This window comes from Dendropsophus ebraccatus, chromosome 10 (genome assembly GCF_027789765.1).
Source record: "Dendropsophus ebraccatus isolate aDenEbr1 chromosome 10, aDenEbr1.pat, whole genome shotgun sequence".
NCBI lineage: Eukaryota > Metazoa > Chordata > Amphibia > Anura > Hylidae > Dendropsophus > Dendropsophus ebraccatus.
The window spans coordinates 5,326,567-5,350,992 of NC_091463.1; the positions used below are offsets into that span (position 1 = coordinate 5,326,567).

General features: G+C 51.3%; 1 protein-coding gene across 1 annotated transcript in view; it reads right to left on the bottom strand.

Moving 5' to 3' along the window:
* Nucleotides 1–2,451: 2,451 nt before the first annotated feature.
* GPR107 (G protein-coupled receptor 107) overlaps nt 2,452–24,426 on the bottom strand; it is a 39,615-nt gene continuing 17,640 nt past the window's right edge. Inside the window, exons 12-18 of the mRNA XM_069943653.1 lie at nt 22,640–22,757; nt 20,765–20,895; nt 20,374–20,417; nt 10,803–10,852; nt 9,404–9,487; nt 7,617–7,744; nt 2,452–4,424 (exon numbers count right to left, since the gene is read on the bottom strand). Of these exons, the coding sequence (XP_069799754.1) occupies nt 4,328–4,424; nt 7,617–7,744; nt 9,404–9,487; nt 10,803–10,852; nt 20,374–20,417; nt 20,765–20,895; nt 22,640–22,757 (652 nt within the window). The 3' untranslated portion in view covers nt 2,452–4,327. The remainder of the gene's footprint in view (nt 4,425–7,616; nt 7,745–9,403; nt 9,488–10,802; nt 10,853–20,373; nt 20,418–20,764; nt 20,896–22,639; nt 22,758–24,426) is intronic.

The following is a 24,426-nucleotide window of genomic DNA, read 5'->3' on the forward strand; positions in this document are numbered from 1 at the left end:
TGTATATATAGTGGTGTATATAGGTGTGTTTATAGGTGTATAGTATATAGTAGTGTATATATAGGTTTGTATATAGTAGTGTATATAGTTTATTAATATGTTTAGCTAAATAGTTTATATTGTGTATATATTGTATATAGGTATATGGGTGTATATATTGTATATGGGTTGTCTGTGTGGAGGAATGAGTGCGGGGATGGACCGGTGCTTTATGTTATGGTTTCATTTTTCTATTTATTGTCTTGTTCTGGTCAGATATGGTATATGGGGTGTTATTTCTGTATTTATTTATTGTTATGTTTAAAATTTTAATAAAAGAAATACAGGATGTAACTCAGGATCAGTAATGTAATGTATGTACACAGTGACCCCACCAGCAGAATACTGAGTGCAGCTCTGGAGTATAATACAGGATGTAACTCAGGATCAGTAATGTATGTACACAGTGACCCCACCAGCAGAATAGTGAGTGCAGCTCTGCAGTATAATACAGGATGTAACTCAGGATCAGTAATGTATGTACACAGTGGCTCCTCTCTCTTCCTTGTGATCAGATGGGGGCACTTGTTGCTGTCGGGGTGCAGTATGCTGTGGTGGCATAGTGGATGATGGATGGGCTCTATCTGGGAGAGGCTGCACAGTACTGAGGACAATGATCTTCTCTGGGTCTCTTCTACAAGGGATTGATATCCCTGCTCCCTGACACACTACTACTGCAATGCAGCACCCTCCTGGCTCCACGTTGAGCCGTGACACACAATGCACCCGAGCGTCTTCCCCGTCACCGTGCACCATATATTAGTCAGGGTTCTGAAGAGATGTGTTAACGCTTCACATGCCGGAGATGAGCGATAAGAAACTATGGAAACGCTGCTCAGCAAGACACTAAGAGCTGCAATCCCTGAAAAACATGTACAGAGGAAAATGTGCTTCCTTCCTGCTGTGCCAATCACCCAGGGACAGGCCTATTATAAGGGCGATATACTATGGTCATTACCAATGGACGTCTGTGACCCCAAGTAGTGTCCTGTCACTCACCCCAACAGATCCCTGCTAGTGCTATGAAACTGGGCGGACAGTGACCCTACCTGCAGCAGGGAAGGAATCCCCTATGTGCTCTAGAAGGAAAAATGGAGAACCCCTTTAAGACACATTAAGGTACCCTTGTTTATGTAAGGCCACATATAGCGTCTATGGTGAAGGTGATGTGATACACCGACATACTCTATGGATAGCACAAGCCTACAGAGGTTATAATAATGGAACAAAGAACGCACCAGTCACGCCAGTCAGAGCGGGGGCCACACACAGTACAGGGGTCCTTGGTCTCCAGTAGTTAACCTCTCTCTCTAATGTTGGTTATACACATTAGGGTCTATTTACACAGAAAGATTATCTGACAGATTATCTGCCAAAGATTTGAAGCCAAAGCCAGAAACAGCCTACAAACAGAGATCAAGTCATAAAGGAAAGCCTGAGATTTCTCCTTTTCAAATCCATTTCTGGCTTTGGCTTTAAGTCTTTGGCAGGTAATCTGTCAGACACTCTCTGTGTAAATGGACCCCTACATATGTGTCAGCCAAACCTGAATATTTCAGGCAGATTGGCCATTTAATGGATATGGTGGCCTCCCAAGAGATGATGTCAGGGGAGAGAAGGATCAGCTATGCATTATAACTGTCCACTCCCAATGTTCTTGGGGTAATAAGCCACTGCCAGAGGAGTCTGGAGAAGGTAGAGACAGAAACCATAGTCTGAGGAAATGGGGATCAGGGAGATATCAGAAGGAAAATAGAGAAGTCAGGAGGTAGGGGGGCAAAGGAGTCTGGGGGGAGGGCACAGAGTAGGAAGAGGGGTCTGGAGGTGGGGGGCCAAGGAGTCTGGGGGATGGGCATAGAGTAGGCAACGGGGTCTGGAGGTAGGTGACAAAGGAGTCTGGGGGGAGGGCAAAGGAGTCTGGGGGGAGGGCATGGAGTAGGCAGCAGGGTCTGGAGGTGGTGGGGGCAAAGGAGTCTGGGGGAAGGCATGGAGTAGGAAGAGGGGTCTGGAGGTGGTGGGGGCAAAGGAGTCTGGAGGGAGGACATGGAGTAGGCAGCGGGGTCTGGAGGTGGTGGGGGCAAAGGAGTCTGGGGGGACGGCACAGAGTAGGCAGAGGGGGGCAAATGAGTCTGGGGGGAGGGCAAAGAGTAGGCAGAGAAGCCTGAAGGTAGGGGGCAAAGGAGTCTGGGGGGAAGGCACAGAGTAGGAAGAGGGGTCTGGAGGTAGGGGGAGGGGGGTGGCAAAGGAGTCTGGGGGATGGGCATAGAGCAGACAGAGAAGTGTGGGGTGCGGCTCCCAGTGACCTCACAGATCAGGTGACCTCTGGTGATATGACCGGGAGGCTGGCCCCCGCTGTCAGGACACTTATAATGTATAAGATGATAGAACGCAGCAAGAATAGAAGCAGCCGGATTTCTGTCGCTCCCTTTTATTTCACTTGCATAGAAGGTAACACACACAGACCCTCGTCCCCAGAGACGCCGCCCGCCGGGTCCACCGCCACATGTACAACAGGGGGCGCTGCTTCATTGAGCCAGAATTAGTCTTTTCTTTTTTTTTTTTTATTCACAAAAGAAATAAATGTATCATTAAAACACTCGCACTTATATCGCGTCCTCAGACCTGATGCGTTAACCCTTTCAGCACTGGGAAGAGAGGCAATGACCAGTAAAGAAAGGTTAGTGGGAGAAAAACACCACAACCAAAACCCCAAAATGTACACCATCATAGCAAACACCCCACTGGCCCAGAACACACCGAAACCTTTGGTCCACCGACGCAGAACAGGAACGTGTCTTTATAACAGGGGGTGTGTGTGAATAAAGCTCAGTCATTGCATGACAGGAAGTTCCCAATATCCCTGCTTGCTGTCAGTGAATGGAAGCGGACACAGACAGGCTGCACACCATGGGCTTTATCTACAGCGTTCTCATTCCCTGACAGCAAGCGGAAATCCTGAGGACTTCACTCAAAGAACAGAAAGTTAGTGACATCACACCTCCTCTAGGAGGGATGGAGCAGACACCTGACCCTTCCTATACACATGGCCGTGATAAGTGACGTCCTCAGACACCGTCCGTAGTATTCACTGGACCTGCGCCCCCACCAAACAGAACTCGGTCATGAGTATTAATGTACCATCTCCAGCACCAAGCGGCCCCGGTACAGACAGAAAATGGAAATCTTTATATTCCCTAAATATCACAGAGAAAAGAACAAGGCGACGCCATAGAACATGCTCTACAGGGAGTCGGAGTGCTGGCGAGAAGCTGGGGTGCCCGTATCCTGCTATAAGACCTCAGTAATACTGAAGGCGTCCCCCAATATACACCCCATTCACTCCAAATATTCACTTCAGCCATTTCTTACTTCTATCTGCATCTGGGAAAGCTGGGTGACTGCCAACATGACCAGCAAAGGCGAGCGAGAACCGACAGCCACCACTGCAGGGGTTGTCATACAGTAAATCACCAGCTTCAGGATTCTGGCAAAGCTGGGTGCTACCAGCTGGTGGAGCTGTAATGGCAGCTATATCACCCAGACAGAACCAAGCAAGGTGCTATATAGTGAAAAACATGGACATCCCCAAGCAAACACAGCTGTGAGTGAATGAAGCTGCAATACCACACACAACCCGTGGATAGGGGTGGCGCTGTTTGTGGAAAACAAATCACGTTTTTCAAATTCCGGACAACCCCTTTAACATCCCTGTTGTGACTGACTGGGATAGCAGGTGTTCCCGTAGACAGTACTGAAAGAGTAAGCAGGGTCCTGGGAGCACAACACACACAGCTCTGCATTCCATCTCGATATATAGATTAGGATTCCCCGAGGACATTCTAGAAACGGTATAGATCTGCTACAAAATTAATATAACCGTATATACAGGTGATTCTGTTCACAGGGGGAGGGGGGGGGAGGGGGGCTGCACGGATGACCTACAAAGTCTCCTCAGGAGTTCACGAACAGCATCCTGGAACCGAGCAGCCACCGCGGGCCACACCCGTCTGTGCATCTTGCCGGCCCACGGCTTCCTGGACAATGAGGTACAAAACTGATCAGATTTATTGGTTCCTAAACTTCCTGGAATTGAGCTTGAAGTCCTTGGTAGGCAGAGTGGTGCTCTATAGGGGGCTGTGTCCAGCAGTGGGGGCTAGCTGCTGTCTGTATGGCGGGGGTACCAGGTGCGGCAGGAGGGATGGAGGTGCAGGGATTCTCAGTGAGCCGCTTCTCTGCATGTATAATAGGAGTGAATAATAAATTAAAATCCAGGTGTCAGTCTGTGCGTTCAGGCAGAGTTCTCCCACTCTGAGCGAGGCTCTGAAGAGCCGTTCTGGACTTTTTTCACTTTCTTGATGCCCTCTGTGCTTCCTGTGGTCGTCACTCTGTAAGAAGGAGACAACACAAGTGTTCAGCAGCCCCAATGAGGATCAAGTCCTGTCACTTACCATGATGCTTTGCAGGTTAATTAAAGGGGTAGTCCAGGCAATATGTACTGATGAGCTATCCGCAAGATAAGAGAAGGCGGATCCGGGGTCTGAATGAGCTTAGGAGCCACTGACCTGTGGCTGATTAATTTAGAGGGGAACCCTGGTGAAAATGTTTCTTCTTTCAAAACTGGTGTCAGTAAGAGTTATACAGATTTGTAATTTACTTCTTTTAAAAAGAAAATCTCCAGTCTTTCAGTACTTATCAGCTGCTGTATGTCCCGCAGGAAGTGGTGTATTCTCTCCAGTCTGACACAGTGCTCTCTGCTGCCACCTCTGTCCATGTCAGGAACTGTCCAGAGCAGCAGCAAATTCCCATAGAAAACCTCTCCTGCTCTGGACAGTTCCTGACATGGACAGAGGTGGCAGCAGAGAGCACTGTGTCAGACTGGAGAGAATACACCACTTCCTGCAGCACATACAGCAGCTGATAAGTACTGAAAGACTGGAGATTTTTTTTTTTTAAAGAAATAAATTACAAATCTGTATAACTTTCTGACACCAGTTGATTTGAAAGAAAAAGAAAAAAAGAAGAAATCGCTGGAGTGCCCCCTTAAGGTTTTGCCTGGGCTGATCAGGGGTCTGAATGAGTTAAGGGGTCGGGAGGTCCGGCCTGGATTTTAGAACAAAAACACTTAATGTAAATAGTTCTATGAAGTTTGATGCCATTTTTACGGTCTAGGCCCAGCTGGAGCACAGACACCTGTTATAACTAGCCGTGCCCCCCCCCCCAGCCTGAGCTCACGTCACTCCGCACATACACCATACCACCGCTTCTATAGATGGGTTCTTCTCAGCGACTGATGCTAGGTAACCTAAGGCAGTGTTCTCCAACCCGCAGCTCTCCAGCTGTCGCAAAACTACAACTCCCAGCATGCCCTGACAGACCTCCATACACATCAGAGCAGTGTTCTCCGAGCTGCGGCTGTCCAGCTATCAGGACATGAAGGGAATTGCGATTGTGCAGCAGTTGGATAGCCACAGGTGGAAGAGCACTGATCTAATAAAAGGGTTGTGGGGGCGCTCTGTGCTCCAGATCCCATCTGCTAATATGTTATGTGAGGCCCCCCCCCCCACCTCACCCAATATACTGGGGGGCTATTGTTCCCAGTCTAATATATATACAGCGTTACTGTATACTGGAAAGTCCGACATGGATATAGAGGAGCGGCTGCACATCACACCTATGGCTGATACTAATGCTGCTAAGCCTATTTTAAAAAACCAATTTCAGGATGTTGGAATATGAATAGATCAAGCCATATCGGCCCGTGTACCAACGTGCAGGTCGTGCAAAGCGTGCACATGCAGGGAAGGGAGGCCATGGAGGCACATGCGGGGGAGGCAGTCGCTGACTGACACGGTACAGAGTTAGCGTAGGGACCCGTGTGAACCAGGATACCTGCACGGGGTACACGGGGCATATGGGTTTGATCAAATTGTATACCAAATTCCTGGTGTTTGTTTTTAATGTAGCTTAGTGGCTTTAGTATCAGCCATAGGTGTGAGGTGCAGCAGCTCTTCTCTCCATTTCACATTTTGTATACTGGAAAGGTTGTCAGCTTTCTCATATACTTAACCATCTCAGCACTACACTACATTGAGGCCTGGAAGGGTAATAGCTGTCAGTGAATAGTGTCCTATCCAGATTAGAAATATCCTTGTTTATATCTAGAGGCTGTAGCCTAATCCTTATCACAGCTGAGGGTTTGCTACAATTGTATCCAGTGCAGACAATCCTCTTTCCAGTCTATGGCTATGTTCACACAACTTAAGTTCCGTACTAATGACGGCTGTTGTTGCAGCGGCCGTGATTAGTACAGAACTTACGTTGTGCTGAGGGAATCCCTCCGCACAAATCACTCTGGCTGGGATCCCTGGCGGCGCCACAAGAAACTGACATGTCACAGGGGCCGCAGAAACCCCTGTCAGTGCACACAATGGAGCCTGCGGCTCCGGCAGCCCGCTTCATTGTGAACAGCGGGGAATTCGGATGAGGGCGCGTACGGATGATCTTTTCTGAGACCGGCCGTTGCGTGATCTGGCTGGGTCAAAGAACGACCGTTCTCTTACAATGTGTGAACAAAGCCTATTAATGTAAGTAAAAGTGGACCAGTCTAAAGGGGTCCGTCACACAGTGGTCTCCAACCTGTGGCTCTCCCGCTGTTACAGGACTACAACTCCCAGCAAGACACAAGAGCCTGCAAGCTGTCCAGACAAAGTGGGAGCTGTGATCCGGCGACCATTGGTCTACACGATACAGCTGTAGGTCAGCCTCTGGATGTAGACTATAAGGCTCCTATTCACTGACAGCAAGCAGAGATTGTGATTAATGGAGCCGGACCCCAGCACATGGGGGAACTATACAAAATGTCACTTACGTCTAACAAGAGAGTTGGGCGTCAGCCATTGTGTGTGTATATAGAGCGGCTGCAGAAAACCAGGCACGTATGACGCTTTGATGTTAGAAGAAACAGGACCGAGCTGCCTAAACTAGGACATCTGACCGCTCCGACACTAAACAGGCCCCCATACCGGGGCCGACACTACCTGGAGGGGGGAGGGGGCGAAAAACCACTTCTCCTTCCATAGACATGAGCTGAGCTGCTGGGGAACCTGTCTGTGACCATGGAAGTCCTTCCTGAAATACTCTGTGCTGCTGCAAATATCTGCCTCGTGTTCTCTCCTCCCACATGTCCCTTATACATACAGCCCTGTCCTCACCTACTGAACACTCATATCCTGAAATACTCGGTGCTGCTGGGGGTTCCTGCCTTTGATCTTGTTCTTCAAGTCATGACACTGTTCCCCCAGTAGCAGCAGCTGTGTCCTCTCCTGAAATACTCTGCATTGAGGACTGTGCTTCTCTTTTCCCAGGCGGCTGCGAGGTCTCTGGAGCTAAATAGCACAGGCTTGTGTTCTGGCAGTAAACCAGTATCCCAGCCTTTGGTGCACTACATGGCGGCACGAATCAGTGATGCTGCGCTAGGTGTGACCAGGCATCGTCTGATGGGATGAGTGGGGCTCCGTTACCCCCCCCCCCCCTCCTCCGGGCCCCGATGTCAGCGGTCACACATCTATTCTACTCACACTGCCTCCATTTCCAGATCATCCATGTCCTCGTCCTGGGGAAGCTGCAGGTACGGGTTGTCCGATGCTGGACGGAACTTGTAACCGGTTAATACGAAGAAGACGAAGGTGGCCAATTCATCCAGGAGCTGAGGGGAGAATCAGGAGGATATGTATAATGTAGGCTGCAAATACTGACACACTGCACCAAAACTACTGCAAGGGGAGGCTCACAGAGGGCCGAAGGGCAGAGAGTAAGAGTCCGATTATAGCAGACGATTATCGGCCGTAATTGGACGTTAGCGGCCGATGATGGTTTAGTGTAATAGTACAAAGGCCACAATTAGCCCACAGACATGAAGATTGTTCTTATAAAGCGCGAACCAAAATGCTGACAACGATGGCGACTGTCAGCTGGCTGTCACTCCATGTAATAGACCGCCACTCTCTTCTATTAACGTATTTCACATAGTAGCAATAAAGAACAGAGGCTGATTGGGATGGCAGGCGGACAATATAATCCTGGGATTCTGTGGCTCATTTCGGGGGGTGATAAGACTCCTACCGATCACTAGAACAAGCAGGGAGAAGCACTTGGCTGAGCACTTCTCTCCTCGTCTCACAGATTTATTACCGTACCTATCCCTGTGCTCAGCCGCCTGCATCTCCAGGTTGTTCTAGGGATCGGTGGGGGTCTAAACATCCAGATCCCAACTACTGCTACTAATACTCAAAAACTATTAGCGGGTTTCTTTGATTTGCCAAAAGTTTTGTGAAAATGTGTTAATACTACAAAAACACGGCCACTTTGTTCCATAGACAACAAGAGTCCAGTGCGGGTTGCAGTTACGCTCACTGGAGACAAGAGCCGTGCTGTCTCTGGAAGAAAGTGGCCGTGTTTTTGCAGCGCTGGAGATCCCCTTTAATTATAGCTCAGTTCCAGTCTATGAGAAGTGTGGCAGCTTTTCAGCCATTGTGTGGTGCATGTGTGTGGGGGGCGCGGGGCGAGCCTATACCTCTCTGAGACATATGTCAGTACTGCCAGGCTCTCCTGTGCTGATACTTTGTTACAATCTGGAGTCCAGGCTATTTAGTTTAAAGGGGTACTCCACTCACACATAACTTTAGATATGTTGCTGCCCATGGTGAGACTAAATTCCTTCCATATTTGTAATCATCTATTCAGTCTCCTTCCCCCCAGTTCTCAGTTGCTGCTTTCTGCTGAAGTCACAAAAATCTGTGCCTGAACTTTTCTCTCTGTTTCCTCCCCCCCAGCCCTTCTGAGGCGGCTAATGTAAACAAGACCCTTGCTGGCTGTATCTGCAACATTGTAGCTTCTTTGTAATGCTGGGAGGATTATTCACAGTGAGCCACTTGACCTCAGAATAACCCTCGCAGCATTACAAAGAAGCTACGTTTCAGTCACAGCCCGACAGGGACTTGTTTACATCAGCCGTCTCAGAAGGGAGCTTTTCTCTTTTTTGTGAATTCAGCAGAAAGCAGCAGCTGAGAACTGGGAGAAGAAGACTAAATAGATAATAGAAAGTATGGAAGGAATTGTTAGTCTCACCATGGGCAGCAACATATCACAAGGTATGCATGAGCGGAATACCCCTTTAAATTAGGCCTAAAGCGGATGCAATTGTGGCAAACCATCAGCTATGAAATGTATAGAGACTGGAGTGTCAGCCTTGGGGATCCATAAGTGAGCGGCGGCTTTATTTATTCACCACACAGGCCAGTGACGCTTTATGTGGCTCCGTTATGTTTCAGCTTCAGATAACACGGTTGTAGCGGGCAGCACCTACCTGGTACATCCACTTCCATTGGAATGGGACCGCTAACTTGATGAGGAAGGCGATGATCCGGGTGAAGTATATGAAGCAGACAATCTATGGCAGAAAGAGACATGAGAGGTTTCCTGGTTATCTGCAGGGTGGATCCCTCCGGCAGCGCAGAGCCCCCCACCCCGGCTGCCATCTCTGACATGTCACGCTGCAGATCTGGGATTAATCTCGCTGAGAGGAATTTATGGCGCCCACTTAATAGATTGCTGTGAGCTGCGGGTTATTATGTCTGCATCTCAAGCACCACCGGCCATCTCCCAGATAGATTACCGTAATACAATTACTGCCCCAGCCGCACATCCACATCAACAGGGGCAGCACCAGCCTCACTGCAGGGTGTGAACATAAACCGGGCGAGTATACGGGGAAATGGACAGAGGAGAATGCTCTACAGAGCCATAACATATCTGTATATAGTAGCAGTATTATAGTAGTTATATCCCTGTATATAGTAGCAGCATTATAGTAGTTATATCCCTGTATATAGGAGCAGTAGTATAGTAGTTATATTACTGTATATAGGAGCAGTATTAGAGTAGTTATATTCCTGTATATAGGAGCAGTATTATAGTAGTTATATATCTGTATATAGGGGGCAGTATTATAGTAGTTATATTCCTGTATATAGGGAGCAGTATTATAGTAGTATATTCCTGTATATAGGGAGCAGTATTATAGTAGTTATATCCCTGTATATAGGAGCAGTAGTATAGTAGTTATATTACTGTATATAGGAGCAGTATTATAGTAGTTATATTCCTGTATATAGGGAGCAGTATTATAGTAGTTATATTCCTGTATATAGGAGCAGTATTATAATAGTTATATTCTTGTATATAGGAGCAGTATTATAGTAGTATATCCCTGTATATAGGAGCAGTATTATAGTAGTTATATTCCTGTATATAGTAGCAGCATTATAGTAGTTATATCCCTGTATATAGGAGCAGTATTATAGTAGTTATATTCCTGTATATAGGAGCAGTATTATAGTAGTTATATTCTTGTATATAGGAGCAGTATTATAGTAGTATATCCCTGTATATAGGAGCAGTATTATAGTAGTTATATTCCTGTATATAGGAGCAGTATTATAGTAGTTATATTCCTGTATATAGGAGCAGTATTATAGTAGTTATATTCCTGTATATAGGAGCAGTATTATAGTAGTTATATTCCTGTATACAGGAGCAGTATTATAGTAGTTATGTCCCTGTATATAGGAGCAGTATTATAGTAGTTATATTCTTGTACTCTTATAGCCTGTATTGTACGTCACTGTACAGGCTCTCTGCTGTTATTACAGAATGTTTACTTGCTGGTTACACTGCGTCCATCTCCTCGTTCCTGTCTGACTCACCATCACGTAGTAGTGTCTGAAAAGCTTCAGTTTCGCCAAGTTGATAGCAGCTGACAAAAGGGAGAACAAGAAAAATGATGATGATACTGGGAATGTCAGGGACAGGATCAGACAACCTCACAATCTAGAAACAAATAATCACAGTCTTTCCCATGCCGCCTCCAGGCCCTGCAGATAAGGCAACAGGGCGATGTCGCTACAGTGACTACATAGGGGGCAAATATATCCTAATAAAGTGGCTGCTGCGTCCCCCATATACTGGTAAAAGTTAACCTTCACATCATTAAAGTTTCAGTGATGAGCAAACTTGCTGAACGACTTAGGACAAGGAGTAAAATCCCCGGCATATAGGGACGGTTCTGCTCTCCTCAGTGTCATGTATGAACACTCTTACATATATCAGGCTTTGAAGGGGTTGTTCGTCAAAACAGTTTTTCTTTCAAATGAACTGCTGCCAGAAAGTTCCAGAAATTTGTAACTTACTTCGATTTAATAATCTCCAGTACTTATCAGCTGCTGTATGTCCTGCAGGAAGTGGTGTATTCTCTGTGTGACACAGTGCTCTCTGCTGCCACCTCTGTCCATGTCAGGAACTGTCCAGAGCAGGAGAGGTTTTTTATGAGGATTTGCTGCTGCTCTGGACAGTTCCTGGCATGGACAGAGGTGGCAGCAGAGAGCACTGTGTCACTGGAGAGAATACACCACTTCCTGCAGGACATACAGTAGCTGATAAGTACTGGAAGGCTTGAGAGTTTTTCAGAGAAGTAGATTACAAATCTCTGGCACCAGTTGGTTCGAAAGAAAAAAATTTTGGTGAACAATCCCTTTAAAGAGGTGAACCTGTCCCCCGGTCAGAAGTCTGGCTCTTTCTTGCCCATTGACTACATAGAGGGACATTACACGGGGTAATAATGCACCTCCGCCATCCTGAAATGGTTACCTCTTAGGAGGGATTATATCAGTATATACAGCAACACTCCCCAATGTGCAGCGACCGTCTTTGGCTGCATGTATGACAATGGTTCTCCAGCTCCCAGCATGCCCTGACCGTCTTTGGCTGCATGTATGACAATGGTTCTCCAGCTCCCAGCATGCCCTGACCGTCTTTGGCTGCATGTATGACAATGGTTCTCCAGCTCCCAGCATGCCCTGACCGTCTTTGGCTGCATGTATGACAATGGTTCTCCAGCTCCCAGCATTTCCTGACTATCTTTGGCTGCATGTATGACAATGGTTCTCCAGCTCCCAGCATTTCCTGACCGTCTTTGGCTGCATGTATGACAATGGTTCTCCAGCTCTCAGCATGCCCTGACCGTCTTTGGCTGCATGTATGACAATGGTTCTCCAGCTCTCAGCATTTCCTGACCGTCTTTGGCTGCATGTATGACAATGGTTCTCCAGCTCTCAGCATGCCCTGACCGTCTTTGGCTGCATGTAAGACAATGGTTCTCCAGCTCCCAGCATGCCCTGACTATCTTTGGCTGCATGTATGACAATGGTTCTCCAGCTCTCAGCATTTCCTGACCGTCTTTGGCTGCATGTATGACAATGGTTCTCCAGCTCCCAGCATGCCCTGACCGTCTTTGGCTGCATGTATGACAATGGTTCTCCAGCTCTCAGCATGCCCTGACCGTCTTTGGCTGCATGTAAGACAATGGTTCTCCAGCTCCCAGCATGCCCTGACTATCTTTGGCTGCATGTATGACAATGGTTCTCCAGCTCCCAGCATTTCCTGACCGTCTTTGGCTCCATGTAAGACAATGGTTCTCCAGCTCTCAGCATGCCCTGACCGTCTTTGGCTCCATGTAAGACAATGGTTCTCCAGCTCTCAGCATGCCCTGACCGTCTTTGGCTGCATGTATGACAATGGTTCTCTAGCTCCCAGCATGCCCTGACCGTCTTTGGCTGCATGTATGACAATGGTTCTCCAGCTCTCAGCATGCCCTGACCGTCTTTGGCTGCATGTATGACAATGGTTCTCCAGCTCTCAGCATGCCCTGACCGTCTTTGGCTGCATGTATGACAATGGTTCTCCAGCTCTCAGCATGCCCTGACCGTCTTTGGCTGCATGTAAGACAATGGTTCTCCAGCTCCCAGCATTTCCTGACCGTCTTTGGCTCCATGTAAGACAATGGTTCTCCAGCTCTCAGCATGCCCTGACCGTCTTTGGCTCCATGTAAGACAATGGTTCTCCAGCTCCCAGCATGCCCTGACACATATGGGCTATGCCCACGCTTGTAGTTCTGCCACAGGTTGGAGAACACTGGTAGGAATAACCAAGCCGCCTACAGGGCAATATTACCCTATGTCATCTGTGTACAAACCACAAAACAGGGCTGGGACCATGAGATGGGAGCAAACAGGTCCCATAACCCAAACTGGTGGCTGTGTAACCCCGGGACTGGCGGCAGCTCCATATAAGGTGGAGTGCTTCTTTAACCATTCTGTCCATCCCAGAAACCATGTGAATTCTCCAGGGAGGTGATCAGCGCATTGAGGAGATCCATACTTGTCACATTCTGCTCCACTAATTGAACAGCTTCTAGTGAACAACGCCAAGAATTCCTTTAAGAAAACATCGAGCTGAGGAGGGGCAGCTGTGAGATCTGCGGACTCAGCGGGGCCATGTGGACATCGTCTCATGTTGATGTTCTGCTGCTCCAAGACTCTCTTATGGAGTGCTGCACTTCAGAGCAGAACTAATAGCGACCAGCAAATGATTTATTGTATGGTTCCCTATTAGGCGGGACTATACAGGTGCTTATAAAGGGGTAGTCACAGCACCCCCATATATAAGAGCCCCATAACCATACACCCCACAACCATACACCCCACAGAGCCCCCCACAACCACACACCCCACAGAGCCCCCATAACCATACACACCACAGTGCCCATATGTTCAAGCCCATTGTAGCCCCCCATCTATACAGGTCACATATCTCTATATAAAGCTCCACTATCTCCAGTGTGAATGTCACCATTTATAGCAGACAATTACAGCAGCCGCCCCTGAAATCACCGGCAGCGAGGAACCGGACAGCGACACTTACAGCGAGGCGGAAACCGGTCTTGAAAATAGTGTTATCTCTAACGCAGATGGATGACTTAACCAGCGCCTGTCACTCAGAGCAGCGAGCACTGTATGTATTAAGCCCAGGGGCCCCCCAACCCCTGATACACCATCACATTGTGCGAGCCCTCCCCGACCCCTGATACACCGTCACATTGTGCGAGCCCTCCCCGACCCCTGATACACCATCACATTGTGCGAGCCCTCCCCGACCCCTGATACACCGTCACATTGTGCGAGCCCTCCCCGACCCCTGATACACCGTCACATTGTGCGAGCCCTCCCCGACCCCTGATACACCGTCACATTGAGTGAGCCCCCCGGTCAGTGCGACCTGTGCGCACCTAACAGGTAACTCTGTCCACACAATCCGAGGTGAGAGGTCACAGGAGCTGGAGTAATGACAATACGGTGACATCCTGCAATCGTGTCGGGGTGATGAGACTGGTGAGGCCTCCTCCATCTGGCTGCAGTCACAATGGAGGATGGAATCCAGACCGTTAAATGTTCAGGATCAGAGCTATCTCTGGTCCCAGCCACTGACAGGGGGTGACTGCTGTATAACAGAGCGGACGCCTACTGTATATAGGGAGGTCTTAGCTGCTGAGCCCCCTTCACTATTCCACAATATTGTATCCTCAGAGCAGCGCTCCTAGAGGGGCTCACTCCCATGGATCCTAGAGACCCCAGAGAGGACCCCAGAGAGGACCCCAGCATAGAGGGGGGCACATATGGCTCGGAGATGAGGTGCTGCCAGATGACAGTAAATAAAGCACCGCCGCAGCAGCAGCTGCCCGCCAGGGCCGATGTAAGTAATGGAGGATTTGTTTACGTGTGTAAACATGCTGTGTTCCCGGGGTCTCGGCGTCAGGCGGAGGAGCAGCCAGCGGCCCTTATATAGACAGCGGCGGGGAGAGGTATGTGACCGGCAGAGCATTAGTAATGACAAAGCCAGACCAAACAGACTATATGTAGTGATGGGGGCCGCGCACCCTCCGCCATCCCCCAGGCCGCACATCACCTCTCCCAATACTCACAGCAGTGTGAACAGACTCCTAAACAGCTTCTGGTCACAGGGAATCTGGGGGTCCGGGGATGCCTGCTGGTATAGAGCAGTCAGGCATGCTCAGCGCCCCTCAATCCACTGTCTATGGGACTGCTTGAGATGTATCAGTGCTTGGCTGGCCTCCACCAATCACTAGAGCAAGCAGGGAGAAGTGCGTAGCTGAGTGCTTCTCTCCCCGTAACACCAGAAGGTCCTATAGACTCACACTAGGAGTCTGTGTGTCGAGTGCATAAAGCTGGAGAGAGAATACACTTACCGAGCGCTTCTCCCAGTTCTGTCCAGTGATTGGATCCAATGGGGAGTTGTGCACATTACCGTCTCATTGTGTCTCCATATCCAGAGACCCAAACGTTCACATTGGGAGTGGATCTCGCTGCTGATCCAGATGCGGCCCATTGAGTCACTGACTTTAAAGGGAATGTTTCACTCACGTTAATGACTTTTTTTTTTTGATATGTCACCTAGTCTGTGCCAGTGCAGAGATCCCGGTGACTCGGTCCATTTCTTAAATTGCTGCCCAGTTCGCGCCATCTGTGCTGGTTTTCGGATATGTAAATAGGGCGGCTCTATGCATTTACATATAAATGGCGGATGTATTGGAGTACTGTGAATTAAACCTGCAGCCCCCCACCATTCCTTTCCCCACCTCAGATATCACCCGAGCTTTTAGCAGCATGGGGGAGGGGGGTACACCCTGCATCATTTAGCGCAGGAGACCACAACTCCCAGCATGCCCTAACAGACCGCTACAAACCAGGGATGGGAGAGCCAGCCGGAGGTCCCCCTTATCCCTGTCTTATACCGTTTATAGTCTTCCTCTCCAGCCACTCCCTTTTCCATTTCCCTGGGTGTCACAAACGACCAGTAAAGACTGTTAAATCAGTGTCAGTGGTCGATATCTGGCGGCTGACGGGCGATGCGGGTGATGAGCTTGTCTGCGGGTTTATGGGTAAAGAAAGGGTCACGTTCCCTGCGACAGAGCGGAGCGCTCCCAGGGGCGGCATAGACGTAGACTTATATGGATGCTATTACCCGGTGACAAGCCGAATAGACGCCTCATAAAAAACAATGGCGGCAATTTATATTCATGGTTTAAAGCTGCGTAATGGGAAAGAGCAAAAAAGGGATCCCAGTAGGATACGGATGTGAGAGGCAGCGAAGAAGCTTCTCAGTATAGAGGGGCCGCAGCATCCACCACTGTATGGAGGGGCCGCAGCATCCACCACTGTATGGAGGGGCCGCAGCATCCACCACTGTATGGAGGGGCCGCAGCATCCACCACTGTATGGAGGGGCCGCAGCATCCACCACTGTATGGAGGGGCCGCAGCATCCACCACTGTATGGAGGGGCCGCAGCATCCACCACTGTATGGAGGGGCCGCAGCATCCACCACTGTATGGAGGGGCCGCAGCATCCACCACTGAATGGAGGGGCCGCAGCATCCACCACTGTATGGAGGGGCCGCAGCATCCACCACTGTATGGAGGGGCCGCAGCATCCACCACTGTATGGAGGGGCCGCAGCATCCACCACTGTATGGAGGGGCCGCAGCATCCACCACTGTATGGAGGGGCCGCAGCATCCACCACTGTATGGAGGGGCCTCAGCATCCACCACTGTATGGAGGGGCCACAGCATCCACCACTGTATGGAGGGGCCGCAGCATCCACCACTGAATGGAGGGGCCGCAGCATCCACCACTGTATGGAGGGGCCACAGCATCCACCACTGTATGGAGGGGCCACAGCATCCACCACTGTATGGAGGGGCCGCAGCATCCACCACTGTATGGAGGGGCCGCAGCATCCACCACTGTATGGAGGGGCCGCAGCATCCACCACTGTATGGAGGGGCCGCAGCATCCACCACTGTATGGAGGGGCCGCAGCATCCACCACTGTATGGAGGGGCCGCAGCATCCACCACTGTATGGAGGGGCCGCAGCATCCACCACTGTATGGAGGGGCCGCAGCATCCACCACTGTATGGAGGGGCCGCAGCATCCACCACTGTATGGAGGGGCCGCAGCATCCACCACTGTATCACTGTATGGAGGGGCCGCAGCATCCACCACTGTATGGAGGGGCCACAGCATCCACCACTGTATGGAGGGGCCGCCTGAACGAGAGGTATCAGGGGGCCCCATATGGGCCACCAGAACAAAAAGGGTATCGGGGGGGGGGGGGGGGGGGGGGGGGGCTCCGTATGTGCAGCCTGAACGAGAGGTATCGGGGGGCCTCCCCATATGTGCCACCAGAACAAAAGAGGCATCGAGGGGCTCCGTATGTGCAGCCTGAACAAGGTATCAGGGGGTCTCCATATGTGCAGTCTGAATGAGGGGCATCGGGGGACCCCATATGTGCCACCAGAACAAAAAGGGTATCTGGGGGGCTCCGTATGTGCAGCCTGAACAAGAGGTATATCTGGGAGGCTCCGTATGTGCAGCCTGAACAAGAGGGGTATTGGGGGGCTCCGTATGTGCAGCCTGAACAAGAGGTGTATCTGGGGGCTCCTTATGTGCTGCCTGAACAAGAGGCGTATCTGGGGGCTCCGTATGTGCTGCCTGAACAAGAGGTATCTGGGGGGCTCCGTATGTGCTGCCTGAACAAGAGGTGTATCTGGGGGGCTCCGTATTTGCTGCCTGAACAAGAAAGATATCAGGGGGCTCCGTATGTGCTGCCTGAACAAGAGGTGTATCTGGGGGCTCCTTATGTACTGCCTGAACAAGAGGGGTATTGGGGGGCTCCGTATGTGCAGCCTGAACAAGAGGGGTATTGGGGGGGGGCTCCTTATGTGCAGCCTAAATGTAAGAACAAGAGGTGTATCTCGGGGGCTCCGTATGTGCAGCCTAAATGTGGGAACAAGAGGGGTATCTGGGGGCTCCGTATATTCCACCTGAACAAGAGGGGTATTGGGGGGGCTCCGTATGTGCAGCCTAAATGTGGGAACAAGAGGGGTATCAGGGGGGCAAGAGTGGGAGCCCCCCTGATCCCCCCCGCCCCCATGCTGGGCACTGAGTGTTGGAGTCTGTACGATCGGCAGTTTTGTACCACGCTGGATCATCCTATGTTGGTACAAGGCAGCTGGACATTAATGGCGTCATTACATAGACATCCCTGTGTCGCCCCATCACGCTCAACCTCTCAAAAGAAAAAAAGCATATGCACAAAAAATGGTAGCACATCACGAAAATCTTTATTATAACACTGACATAGATACAAAATACCACATAAATATATCAATGTACAGGAGTAGTAAAATGAGGGAGACAACACCCCAAATACTGCTCTACATTAAAAACACTAAAATGTCACCATAAGTCCTGCTGGCGTTCCAGCCGGGACTAATCTACCACTCTGACTCCAACATCTCTACCTAGACAGAGACCCGGTAATAAAAACAAAACAAAATATAACCACAAATATTGGAGCATAGGAAAAAAAAATAGGAAAAGATCACCACCAGTGCAACAGAATGAGAGTCAGATGGGATAAGAAATCACCCTACGTGTTCCACCGTCTAGCGGCTTCCTCAGGGATGTGGGCAGTAAGGTGAGGGGCATAGTGTCTTCTAATGCTACTGCACATGCGTGACTACTCCAAAATGTAGAGCAGTATTTGGGGTGTTGTCTCCCTCATTTTACTACTCCTGTACATTGATATATTTATGTGGTATTTTTGTATCTGTCAGTGTTATAATAAAGATTTTCGTGATGTGCTACCATTTTTTGTGCATATGCTTTTTTTCTTTGAGCGGTTGATGTACTACTTATATGCACTGGTTCAGCACTCCATGATTATTAGTGGTGCCCACTAGCTTTATACATATAACGCCCCATCACACTCATCACTCCTAACCAAAGCCAAAACACTGCCAGGAAAAGGTGGCGACATGCTTACATTCCAGTCGCGGATCCTGCAGCACGGACGTGCCCTGTGAGCGCGGTATACACAGAGTTATATACAACCTGTGAGCGTGGTATACACAGTGTTATATACAACCTGCAGGACTGACGTGCCCTGTGAGCGCGGTATACACAGTGTTATATACAACCTGCAGGACTGACGTGCCCTGTGAGCGCGGTATACACAGTGTTATATACAACCTGCAGGACTGACGTGCCCTGTGAGCGCGGTATACACAGTGTTATATACAACCTGCAGGACTGACATGCCCTGTGAGCGCGGTATACACAGTGTTATATACAACCTGCAGGACTGACGTGCCCTGTGAGTGCGGTATACACAGTGTTATATGCAACCTGCAGGACTGACGTGCCCTGTGAGCGCGGTATACACAGTGTTATATACAACCTGCAGGACTGACGTGCCCTGTGAGTGCGGTATACACAGTGTTATATGCAACCTGCAGGACTGACGTGCCCTGTGAGCGCGGTATACACAGTGTTATATGCAACCTGCAGGACTGACGTGCCCTGTGAGTGCGGTATACACAGTGTTATATGCAACCTGCAGGACTGACGTGCCCTGTGAGCGCAGTATACACAGTGTTATATACAACCTGCAGGACTGACGTGCCCTGTGAGCGCAGTATACACAGTGTTATATACAACCTGCAGGACTGACCTGCCCTGTGAGCGCGGTATACACAGTGTTATATACAACCTGCAGGACTGATGTGCCCTGTGAGCGCGGTATACACAGTGTTATATACAACCTGCAGGACTGACGTGCCCTGTGAGCGCGGTATACACAGTGTTATATACAACCTGCAGGACTGACGTGCCCTGTGAGCGCGGTATACACAGTGTAATATACAACCTGCAAGACTGACCTGCCCTGTGAGCGCGGTATACACAGAGTTATATACAACCTGCAGCACGGACGTGCCCTGTGAGCGCAGTATACACAATGTTATATACAACCTGCAGGACTGACCTGCCCTGTGAGCGCGGTATACACAGTGTTATATACAACCTGCAGCACGGACGTGCCCTGTGAGCGCAGTATACACAGTGTTATATACAACCTGCTGGACTGACCTGCCCTGTGAGCGTGGTATACACAGTGTTATATACAACCTGCAGCACGGACGTGCCCTGTGAGTGCGGTATACACAGAGTTATATACAACCTGTGAGCGTGGTATACACACTGTCGCTCCCGTGATTGAGCGGCTACACAGCACAATGGGGCAGAGGGACGTGCAAAATAAAGATTCAGCTGCCACAGTGCCACCTGGTGGAGAAGAGCGGCTTTACATCGGCAATGCAGCAATACAACGTGGTGTCTGAGATCAGGCGCTACTGCGGCAACAAGGCCAATAATGGAGGAGCAAGGTGAAGGCATCACCCCGACCAGCAGGCAGGGAACACAGTCACAGAGGGAGGGCACAGACATCAGAGACATAGACATCACCATAAACAGACTGACACATCATCATCACAGACATAGACACCACCATAGACCGTTACCTTTCCCATCTGTTGCTGACGCTTCCTGGAGATGTCGGATGGACCTGGTTACAAATAGAGAATATGAGAGATTAGGCAGAAGTCATCAATCTTATCAGAACTGCCATGAGCCCAATACAATGTTATAGTAAGAGGAGACCCCCCCCCCCCCCCCCCGGCCGCAGGCAGGATGCAGAACGCCAGGGGTTAAAGGGCTCTCTCATCATAGGGACAATCTGGAGGGGCAAAGGTTCCCCATCGCTGCTGTAACCAGTCCAAAGTTACGTCAGATTATCCAATGTTCTGGATTACTGGACAGTCATTTCCCACAACACATTCGAGGGGTGGGGGGGGGGGGGTAGGCAGAAATGACACGAGTGCACCCAGTCAGGAGACTACTGCCATGTATTACCATATAACCGGAAACAAGATGGCGCCACAACACATAAGGTCAACAAGGAAAAGGATCTCCTTCCACAGGCCGGAATCTGTCGTCCCCTCCTCTGTGGACTCGATGATGATGTACGCCACATTGGCCAGAACCTGTTGAGTAACGAAACATCACAGAGACAATACTAATGTATATATGGGAATTCTAGAAGATGCAAAGGTAGAGAACGCCGGGGCTCCGCTCTAAGCTCCGGAGGGAACGCCGACGCTCCGCTCTAAGCTCCGGAGGGAACGCCGACGCTCCGCTCTAAGCTCCGGAGGGAACGCCGACGCTCCGCTCTAAGCTCCGGAGGGAACGCCGACGCTCCGCTCTAAGCTCCGGAGGGAACGCCGACGCTCCGCTCTAAGCTCCGGAGGGAACGCCGACGCTCCGCTCTAAGCTCCGGAGGGAACGCCGACGCTCCGCTCTAAGCTCCGGAGGGAACGCCGACGCTCCGCTCTAAGCTCCGGAGGGAACGCCGACGCTCCGCTCTAAGCTCCGGAGGGAACGCCGACGCTCCGCTCTAAGCTCCGGAGGGAACGCCGACGCTCCGCTCTAAGCTCCGGAGGGAACGCCGACGCTCCGCTCTAAGCTCCGGAGGGAACGCCGACGCTCCGCTCTAAGCTCCGGAGGGAACGCCGACGCTCCGCTCTAAGCTCCGGAGGGAACGCCGACGCTCCGCTCTAAGCTCCGGAGGGAACGCCGACGCTCCGCTCTAAGCTCCGGAGGGAACGCCGACGCTCCGCTCTAAGCTCCGGAGGGAACGCCGACGCTCCGCTCTAAGCTCCGGAGGGAACGCCGACGCTCCGCTCTAAGCTCCGGAGGGAACGCCGACGCTCCGCTCTAAGCTCCGGAGGGAACGCCGACGCTCCGCTCTAAGCTCCGGAGGGAACGCCGACGCTCCGCTCTAAGCTCCGGAGGGAACGCCGACGCTCCGCTCTAAGCTCCGGAGGGAACGCCGACGCTCCGCTCTAAGCTCCGGAGGGAACGCCGACGCTCCGCTCTAAGCTCCGGAGGGAACGCCGACGCTCCGCTCTAAGCTCCGGAGGGAACGCCGACGCTCCGCTCTAAGCTCCGGAGGGAACGCCGACGCTCCGCTCTAAGCTCCGGAGGGAACGCCGACGCTCCGCTCTAAGCTCCGGAGGGAACGCCGACGCTCCGCTCTAAGCTCCGGAGGGAACGCCGACGCTCCGCTCTAAGCTCCGGAGGGAACGCCGACGCTCCGCTCTAAGCTCCGGAGGGAACGCCGACGCTCCGCTCTAAGCTCCGGAGGGAACGCCGACGCTCCGCTCTAAGCTCCGGAGGGAACGCCGACGCTCCGCTCTAAGCTCCGGAGGGAACGCCGACGCTCCGCTCTAAGCTCCGGAGGGAACGCCGACGCTCCGCTCTAAGCTCCGGAGGGAACGCCGACGCTCCGCTCTAAGCTCCGGAGGGAACGCCGACGCTCCGCTCTAAGCTCCGGAGGGAACGCCGACGCTCCGCTCTAAGCTCCGGAGGGAACGCCGACGCTCCGCTCTAAGCTCCGGAGGGAATGCCGACGCTCCGCTTCTAAGCTCTGGATTTTATTTGTTTAACACGTGTCACTGTGTCTGATCCCCGGCCTGCGGCTCTCCAGCTGCCGAGATCAATGGGACCCAGTGTAACGCACAGCCGGGGCCCCCAGTCTGCGGCTCTCCAGGATGCTGGGAGGACAGTGGGGAGCCACAGGTTGGAGGACACTATACTATAGGGCTCAGCTGACGTGCACCATGTGTTGTACTATAGACGGCCTGTCCTGTGATGGAGCATGCTGAGATACTAGTCTATAGCTATCTCCGTCACACAGCGCAAAGGTAACACGCGGCACACTGTCCTCACCTGAAGCGGGATCACAATCATGAAAATCTTCTTATCCTTATCGGACAGGATGTGTTTGACAAAGGCCCAGCCCGTCCCGATGAGAGCGATGGTGATGAAGAGCAGCGCTCCCTTCAACCTGTCAGGGAAATAGGCCGGATTAGAACTCAATCTATAGTGCTAACCAAACTAACACACATCCCAGTAAAGGGAGTCACACAATACGCAACAGGCGAGTGCCCCAAGAGACTCGGCCCAGTTCCCCCCTTCCATACACTGAGCCCCCTATAACACAGGATCAGCCCCCCCCTTCCATACACTGAGCCCCCTATAACACAGGATCAGTCCCCCCCCCCTCCATACACTGAGCCCCCTATAACATAGGATCAGTCCCCCCCTCCATACACTGAGCCCCCTATAACACAGGACCAGTCCCCCCTCCATACACTGAGCCCCCTATAACACAGGATCAGTCCCCCCCATACACTGAGCCCCCTATAACACAGGATCAGTCCCCCCCCCCCCATACACTGAGCCCCCTATAACACAGGATCAGTCCCCCCCATACACTGAGCCCCCTATAACACAGGATCAGCCCCCCCCCCTCCATACACTGAGCCCCCTATAACACAGGATCAGTGCCCCCTCCATACACTGAGCCCCCTATAACACAGGATCAGTCCCCCCCCATACACTGAGCCCCCTATAACACAGGATCAGCCCCCCCTCCATACACTGAGCCCCCTATAACACAGGATCAGTCCCCCCCTCCATACACTGAGCCCCCTATAACACAGGATCAGTCCCCCCCCCCATACACTGAGCCCCCTATAACACAGGACCAGTCCCCCCTCCATACACTGAGCCCCCTATAACACAGGATCAGTCCCCCCTCCATACACTGAGCCCCCTATAACACAGGATCAGTGCCCCTCCATACACTGAGCCCCCTATAACACAGGATCAGTCCTCCTCCATACACTGAGCCCCCTATAACACAGGATCAGTCCTCCTCCATACACTGAGCCCCCTATAACACAGGATCAGTCCCCCCTCCATACACTGAGCCCCCTATAACACAGGATCAGTCCCCCCCTCCATACACTGAACCCCCTATAACACAGGATCAGCCCCCCCTCCATACACTGAGCCCCCTATAACACAGGATCAGCCCCCCCTCCATACACTGAGCCCCCTATAACACAGGATCAGTGCCCCCCATACACTGAGCCCCCTATAACACAGGATCAGACCCCCCACCATACACTGAGCCCCCTATAACACAGGACCAGTCCCCCCCCTCCATACACTGAGCCCCCTATAACACAGGATCAGTCCCCCCCTCCATACACTGAGCCCCCTATAACACAGGATCAGTCCCCCCCCATACACTGAGCCCCCTATAACACAGGATCAGCCCCCCCTTCCATACACTGAGCCCCCTATAACACAGGATCAGTGCCCCCCCCATACACTGAGCCCCCTATAACACAGGACCAGCCCCCCCTCCATACACTGAGCCCCCTATAACACAGGATCAGTGCCCCCCTCCATACACTGAGCCCCCTATAACACAGGATCAGTCCCCCCCCCCATACACTGAGCCCCCTATAACACAGGATCAGTTCCCCCCCCCTCCATACACTGAGCCCCCTATAACACAGGATCAGCCCCCCCATACACTGAGCCCCCTATAACACAGGATCAGTTCCCCCCCCCTCCATACACTGAGCCCCCTATAACACAGGATCATCCCCCCCCCATACACCGAGCCCCCTATAACACAGGATCAGCCCCCCCATACACTG